The 8714-nt window shown below is 35.9% G+C and overlaps 1 protein-coding gene across 2 annotated transcripts in view; it reads left to right on the top strand.

The window, feature by feature from the left end:
- Positions 1-2205: 2205 nt before the first annotated feature.
- The window catches only part of Epha3 (EPH receptor A3), a 365230-nt gene continuing 358721 nt past the window's right edge, over positions 2206-8714 (top strand). For both annotated transcript variants that reach the window (XM_005375518.2, XM_005375517.2), the window contains exon 1: positions 2206-2505. In XM_005375518.2, coding sequence (XP_005375575.1) covers positions 2418-2505 — 88 coding nt within the window. In that variant the 5' untranslated portion in view covers positions 2206-2417. The remainder of the gene's footprint in view (positions 2506-8714) is intronic.

Below are 8714 nucleotides of genomic sequence, written 5' to 3'. Positions count from 1 at the left end.
TTTGGTGTTTCTCTTTAGAATACATTGTGAAAGAATTGACATATGGACATAGAGATCTTGGCCAAATTTTGTACCTGTCATTGGAAGAGCATTTCCTGTACTCTGTCCCCACTCACCCTCCACTTTCACCACCTCTTCAAACTCTCACACTTTCTGGATCAAAAATACTCTAAGCTTCATCAAAATACTTCAGTTGTTACTTTTTTTGCCCTCAGCTGGACAGTACTTTGATTGTATCATGTTCAATTTCTCTGAATGTAGTGCTTTCAGAACTATTCTTTAATTAGTAAATATTACCCATCCTTCAGGTTGTAATCAAATTACACTTTCTTAATGAGAATCTGCTCCCCTAATTTCTATTTTCTCCTCCTACTATGGCCAAATTAATCATTCCTCTGTTTGCTATCATCACTGTTTAACTCTGTCTAGAGTGGTGCTCAGATTGTGGGAGCTCATCTTGGCACATGTCTCTGGGTTTAGGAAGGGAAGAGATCGAGAGATCCTGTATTGTGTACATTATATTCCAGGCACTCATTTTGACCTTCTTCTAGCTTTCTTCAAACACAAATGCCTCTTTCTGGTCACAACCATTTTAAATGTGAAAAGAAAAGTAATCAAGGATGGGGGACAGTGTATGTTCATGACCACACAGTGGCATGTTCTTTCAAAATGTTTTTAAATTGTCAGTTTCAGATAAGATTTTGTTCCTTTCCAACTTCCAGAAAAGTCATATCTAAACCTCGAATAATGTAATTGTTATGTTGGAGCATTAAACATCACCATAGAATCACTGCTATCTGTGTGCTCTGTGCACTATCTCATTATTTTCAATTCTGACATACTTGGCACTTAAGGGTTCTATAGCCCCTGGTGATACAATGTGGGAAGAGGTCAGAGATCAAATACAGCTTGCTCAGGGAAATGAAGAGGATCATGCTCCTCCCCTTGGCTTCCTCCACTCTTCTGCACTTCACCAACCCAGCCAAGAAACATTATCAGAAGACTTTAAATGTAGTTGAAAGTTTGGTTCTGTCATTAAAAACATAGTTCACGAAGTGAATATCTTCTTATAAGGGGCTTTTCAAACTTCTATTTTTTTCCACTTTCTAGAGCTCTAAAAATGGTCATTGATCTTAAGTGTGTTAATATACTTTTCCTTTTTGGAGTTATGCAAAGAATGTAATAATTTTGTATTCTTTTCAGTACACAGAAAGGTGGGTGGGAAGATATGTGAGCAATCCTTTCTGGGGGAGATTTAAAAAATAAGTGAGAACTGTTCTGAAATTTTAAATTATAAAGTTATTTGCTTAAAATAGATTGCAATCATGTTGTCCAACAAGGGAGTTGGAGATTCAGGGCTATGTATAACCATAGTGTAAAGTAAGAGAGAAAGAACAGGGAAAATATGATTTAGCCGTTAATTATTGTTTCTTAAAATGCTGAACTTAGAGCTATAAATTATGCACTGCTTTTCTCACAGAATCCCAACTTCCTCATGCTAGGTGGTGAGGGAGAGGTCAGGAACTGTCAAGAATTTTAGGTGTAAGTTATGTTACCACTGCAGCACAGGAAAGGGATGAATGCTTACCCACAGCTACTGCTAGGGCTGCGATTTCTCACTTCTTTGGGGTGATGAAAATCACCTCTCAGTCTGACAAACCTAAGTGTACCCCACGTGCACTGAAATCACTGTGTCAAAGCTACTTAAAAGCCTGATATCCTTCCTTGTAGACCTGAAGGGACTTTCTGATGCACTGTGTCCGTTAATGTCTTTCTGAACCACAAAGTGAGTTATGATCACATTAAACACAGTAGAGGAATAATGTTCCTTTTCCTTTCAAATATGTAATCATCCTTGAAGCCTTTTAAAACGAAAGCCCCCCCACTCCCGCCTTTAATAACAAACATTTCTCTGGCATTTCGTTTTCTTTTGCACTCACACTGCCATATGACACCCTATCAGTCCTTCTGCTTTCTTCAGGAAATTAAGCTACAGAGCCTGTGTAGCAAACAATAAAATAGCTACTTTGTAAGGAAGGCAAAGAAAGAGGTGCTTTGCTCCTCTCCCCACGACTCCCCACCAGCGCCCCATCACAACTTCAGCGTTTCCTACCCCACTGGTGACGGCCCCACTCCCACCTCCACCCCTCCCGCAGCGGATCTGTGCACCAGAAACGCCTGGCGCCGCGCGCTGACCTGCTCCGCTTTCCGCGCGCTTCCGATGGCACTAGGACCCGGAGACGTCCCTGAGCGAGGTTCGCGGAGAGGCAGCCAGACTCCTCCTCATCTCCAGTGTCAAACTTGACATCAGCCTGCGAGCGGAGCATGGTAACTTCTCCCGCAATCGGAAGGCTCCCTCACATCAGTGGCATGCTTCGTGGAGATATGCTCCTCTCACTGCCCTCTGCACCGGCAACATGGACTGTCACCTCTCCGCCCTCCTCCTGCTCGGCTCCTCTCTTCTCGGCTGCCTCGGGGAACTGATGCTCCAGCCCTCCAATGAAGGTAAGCCAGGTACCGGTACCGGCGCGGGTCCCGGCCCGGCCAGCGCTGCGCGGAGCGCGTTCTCTCCGCAGCCTTTCCGCGTGCGGTGCCTCCGAGGGGCGCAGTGTGCGCGGAGGGTGAACCAAAGATGAGCTTGTATTTTCCGCTGTCTTCTAAGGCACTTTGGGAGATGATTTTGGATTGTCACAACCTTCAGAGTGTGTTTTTAATCTTACACCAATTCAGGCAATTACCTTGTTTGCCAATTTGAAGCAGAAAGAAAGAAAATCCTCCAGTTTTACAACCCAGTATGTTAATTGCCAAATAGCCAAGGCAGTATTTTATTTTCTAATTATGACCATGTGGTACTCAGAAGTTTAAAAGCAAATTCAATCCTTCCTTCTAGATTCTGTAGTATGTTTAAAGATAATGACAGGTTGTTCCTACTTAGGATCATGAAATTTGTGAATGAACTAAAGCAAACTCTGTTGAAGCAGAGGGGTGCGTGTGAGTGCGTGTGTGTGTGTGTGTGTGTGTGTGTGTGTGTGTGTGTGTGCGCGCGCGCGCGCGCGCGCAACGGCTGTCCTGAAGTGATGGGTATCCCGCCAGGCCATAGTTTGCTCTGTAGTACAGGTTCGAATGAGCGGCATGTGCCACATTAATATAAGTAATATTTGCAGGAATTTACAATAAGCTTAATTTGGATTCTTTTTGTTTAATGGCTTCTATACAAATAGAATATATTTAATCATGAATGAATAACTCCTGGATAGATATAGTAAATAACTGAAAAGCAAATTAAGAAAAAGTGTTTATACACAGCAAATGGCATTTCCTCAGTGTCAAATTATTTATTTTCCTTGTAATGGGTATTCATTCTATTTCAATGTATTATTGTACAAGCCTAATGTTAAGGGTAATACTTTTTCTTATAGCATCGTATACGTAATAGATAAATCGCTTTTTCCCTGTATGCCTTCTGCACTCTATGCTCAATGATTTGTGAATACAATTACTAAGTCTTAATACAAACTTCTTTAAATAACTGATTGCATTAGAGCAACACTTACACCTTTGATTTCTTGTTAATGATTTTGAACTTATAACATTTATCAATTTATTTTGCAAGTTAGCAGAACTGAGCAATTGATGTACAAACACATTTAAGCATATATCATTCACTAAAAACAGATATTGTTGAGCCAATCCTGTTGCAGATTGTATACATTATTTTGAAAGTATGAGTTAAAACAAGATATTTATAAGCTATTTCATTAAAAATAAAAATTATTTCTCATATTTGGTGACCCACTTTCACTACTAGTAATTTAATTTTCTTTTTCCTTAGTCATTGCCTTTATCAATTTGGCAGATTTTATTAAATTTTTCTGTGTCTTACATCTATAGAGAAATTGAAAAATTTTTAAGGGTGAGGTTCAAGAAAATCATCTTGCTCACAAATGTGTTTTTTAACAAACAAAGTTAAAATGCTTATTGGAAAGTAGTAGTCATTTATCATAAATAAAAAGCAAGAATGTATACTTAACATATCAATAGTTCAACTTATTGTTTTAAAAATCTTTTTGTTTTTTGATCCTATTAAAGTATAAATAGTAACTAGAAAATAGTATTAAAATACCCACATTGCTGTGATAAATTGTATTTTTCAAATGGAATTTAGAAAAACTATGTAGATGGCTATTACTGAATTAATAATGCACAAGAATATAGCTGAGAGTCATTGCTTTGTGGAAAATAAAACATTTCAGTAAATTGCAAAAAATGACTCCTCAATCTTATTCACATCCATGTAAAATTAATGAGTATTAATTTAATGAAACAAGAATGATCAAGTGTTGATTGCTTTTAAGGCACACCCTAGCATGTCTGTATATAATTACACAGTCAGGTGTACATTAATAATATGTGACAAGGAAGAGAAATTTACTCAGAAAACTAATATAGTTACATTTAATTTCCCTGAATAAAAGTTTATCTATTGTTCATGGGTTTATTGTTTCCTGAATGCATCCTATGGGTGTCTCCTTTCCCTTCTGAACTCATCAAGGGAAGCTTTAAACCAAATTTTAAGTGAATGATTTAAATTAGGTAATCTTATGAGTGAGGCGTAAATGTTAATCTAATACCTTGGCTCACAGTAGTTGAGTTCACTAATATGAAAATCATAAATAGCAAGAATATACCAAGATTTCATGCAATTCTTATAACAAAGTAATTTGAAGACAAAGCAATGCTCCTTACAGTTCACTAATGGGGTTAAATGATAAAATGAGTCACATTAATGTAGTTATAATGTAATTATACATTTATAATGTAATTATACATTTTTTGAAATTTAACATAGAAAATACAGATTCACTTTTAAAATATATTCAAATTTGTGTTTCAATACTAAAGAAAATTGACTAGAGATTTACTAGTGTATATTTTCTAAAATATATTCTCTAGTCTATTATAATATCAGACATAACAGAAATAAAAGAACAAAAGTAGACCACTGGGTTGATTGACAAAAAGTTATCATTGTGAATTTTTTTTTAAGTCTGAGATTTGATCATTACTATCAATATCAAAAGATCATGAGTTCCTGGTAAGAAAAATAAATGAATTTTCCATTTAGTAATCTAAATGCAATGGCTGTCTAATATGCTTTAAGGAGAATGACTTGAGGTGATACTGTTATTGTCTTCAAAATGACAATATGATAATAGACATTCCTAATTACAATGATCGCTACATAAATAATTGGCCTGTATACTTAAACAGAACTTTATAAAAACTTTTTAAAATCTCATCAAGTTTCTCTGTTCATATAATAAAAGCCTTCTAATAGGAAATCAACTACTTTAAATTGCAAAATTTGAATGTTGTGCCATATTTTTGTCAGAAAACATTGTATGTTTGCTCCCTGTGCCCATCAGATAGGTTATAATAATGGTAAATAGAAAGAACTTCAGAAAGAAGTTAAAATATTATAAAGTATTCATTCTTATTAGCTTGGTCTTCTTTAGAATTGGACCAAATACTTTCTTTAAACACATTAATACATTTCAAGCCATCTGAAGCAGAATGCTCTGCTTCTACATCAGTATTTACTACAGCACACATTTTTCATCCAAAAATATTCACAGATCAGATGTAACATTCACCCATAGAACTCATCACTTTGAAAATCTCAGTGTTCAAAGTACAACTGAATGAAATTAAATCTATATATTTATATACTACTTATTTTGAAAGAATTTCTTCCTTTTGGAGTGGGTGAGATACTGTTTCTCCAAAATGCATTTCCTTGAACATAAATCTTCTAAGTACTTGGGGAGACTATGTGATTAGTTAAAGCTTAAGGTAAAACTTACAGAAGAACACTATACGTTTCCCTTTGGGTAGTAGGCAAGTGTTAAAAACAATATGTATTTAACGGGATTTCCTTTTTAAAAATCTGAATTGGCACCACTTCTCATATAGATAAGCATCAAATAAAAGGCTACTAAAATTAAAATATTAATAATGAACTATGCTATCATCTTTATAGGGCTTTAAAAATGTTTTCATTTGCTTTTAATAGCACTTTTTCATGCTAGATGAAATACTTGAATGCATTATACATTTTTGTAATTTAATAGTTCTCCTAAAAGCTTGCCCTTACACCCCCCCACCACCACACTTATAACTGTGCTCTTTGCCTGGAGGTAGGAGAAACCTTAATTTCACTATTTTATAACCCACAACAGTTAACACTTGACCTAGGTCATTAACAGGATTATCAGCAAATTTGTTTAAGCTTTTACTGACAATCTGAATTGCTATGATAATATTTTGATTGTGCTGAAAAGAAACTTCTTGTAACCTCTCAAAATCTATCATGAAATTAATTTATTCTGAATCAGTATCTTCCTTAAAATATTGATAAATATTAATTCAACTGGGGAAATATTCACTTTGATACCTCATTCTCATTTTTGTTTCACACGCCATATCATTCTAGTCCTTGTCATAAATGAGCAATTATAAATATTTTAAATATTAAATGTTCTACCAATAACTTTAGGTTTTTAAACAGCTTTGCTATAACTATAAACATTTCACTTTTATGCATTTTTTCCTTTTCTAAAGTCCTAAAGTTGATATCTTTTTCTGCCCATTTTGAGGTAAAAAGTCAGTTGAATATATGTATAAACACAAGTGACTGGAGCTCTACAAGGGAAACTACATATAATAAAACACTACTGCTATGAATTAGGTCATGCCTATACTTTATAAAATAGTTAACTTTTCCCCAAGACATGGCAGAAATTGGGAGCAACAATAATAAATACTTAAAACCCAGTATGTATACAAATGTAAAATAAGATATCATAGACAACCATAACTTTAAGAAAGGTATTTATTAAACATTGTTTACTGTGTCTAGAATATTTCATGTGAGATTTCTGATTACTTGAATATAATTATGGCTTGCTCTTTTCTGATGTAAACAATTTATTGACTCAATAAATTTTTAAAGATCAGATTTAGTAAGGTTCTTCATTCTTCTTTGTATACTACCCATATTTGAATATTCAAATGTCTTTGTGCTCTTTAATGGTCTAATCACTTTTAATACGTTTTCACAAAGTTTTCTTTATAAAAACCCTAAACATTAAAATTGTTACATAAACTTGCAGTTTTCCGAAATAAAATATATGCAATATTTAAATAGCAAATAATCAGTTACATATGCAGAGGATTTTCAAAGGCAAAAACATATTTTCGCAGTATATTTGATTTACTAACTTCAGTGCAAATGGAAACAGTAAGAAATGTTCTTGAAAGTTACATTTTCCAAGTCATAAAATCTTCAAGAAAATATTAATAAAACTTTCCACAAATCATCAAAACTCGATAAGTTCTTACAGACATTCACTTACTAAGAAATCTGTGATGTGGACTACCTTTGATTTGAATCATTTTCCAATGATTTTGTTTGGCAAAATACTGGATGTAAGGGGGGAATTGTATTTCTTGGAAGAACGCTAAGTTTTGCAAGTACTTTTCTGTCAAGATCCTCTACTTTATTTGTAACACACGTTTATTTTTTGCCTTGAAAATACTTAATAAACCTTTTTTGAGGAATGATTTAGAAGAACAGATTCAGGTGTCCCCTTTTTGGTTCAGTTTACAGAGATCTGGATTTTATCACCAAGGAGGGTCAATAAAGGGCTTTTACCAAGTGTGCAAGTAGCTTTCCACAGATTTTTCAAATAAAGCGTTGACTGGTAGTGTGAAATGTTCATTAAGGTCTTAGAAATTTGCTTCTCAAAAATTTGAAAACCATAGCTAATTCTTCTCTAATAATCTTAGAATGAAAAGGAAAGGATAAAACTTTCAAGCCATTACTCCACCAGTCCAGGAAGACATTCCTAGTCACACTGATGGCATGGATTCCTGAGTGTCCCTTGAATTCATGCTCAAGGTCTGCTGCCAGCTGCTTAGTATCAGGTAGTTCTTGGAACTTGGCAGGAGGTTTTCGCCAGGAAAAGTATGAGGTCAGCAAGTTTTAGTTTGTCTCCAACCAGCTTTCTATGAAATCAAAAAGGGTGGTCTATTACCCTCCCCCCAAAGGGTGAATGCAAGTGAAAAGAAAATTAGTTGATTACAAGGAGGGAGAGGCAGAGGAGTGCAGATTGTGCAGCGTTAATATATGCATCCTGTATGAACTTTTTCTTAAAAGAGACTTTTATCACGTACAGTCTGGCTAATCAACTTTTACGAAGTCCCTAAAGACACGGCATACTTTGAAAAGATGGTGGCTTGTGTCTATTTCTCCTCTCAAGCTTGCACACGTCCGATTTTCCCCCATCACCAAGTATTTTATTCAGGAAAGTTGTACGAAAGTAAGTCAAAGAATGTTTCCCCCTTTTGAATGCCTGGGCAAATACATGTGGAGGGTGGATGGACTCAAAACCAGTTCAGCAAATAAGGCTTCAAACTTGGAGTGACTATTAAACTGGAATCCCCGAGTGCGGGACCCCCCTTTCATTTCTAAACCGTGTCCTGCTGTTCCAGTCAAAGCAAAGGGTGAAAATCCACATAATCCAAAGCAACACGGTGCAGTGAGGATAATAGGTGCAGCAGGAGGGGGAGCGGGGCAGCACCGCGCACACAGACTGCGGGGCGCAGTCTTCCGCGCACAGGGCGGCCGCGGCCCGGCGCCGCGCGGGTGGGGC

The sequence above is a fragment of the Chinchilla lanigera genome, unplaced genomic scaffold (genome assembly GCF_000276665.1).
Source record: "Chinchilla lanigera isolate Chin_1 unplaced genomic scaffold, ChiLan1.0 scaffold00006, whole genome shotgun sequence".
Lineage (NCBI taxonomy): Eukaryota > Metazoa > Chordata > Mammalia > Rodentia > Chinchillidae > Chinchilla > Chinchilla lanigera.
Note: the sequence above shows the minus strand (reverse complement) of the source record. Positions and strands in the feature narration are given on the sequence as shown.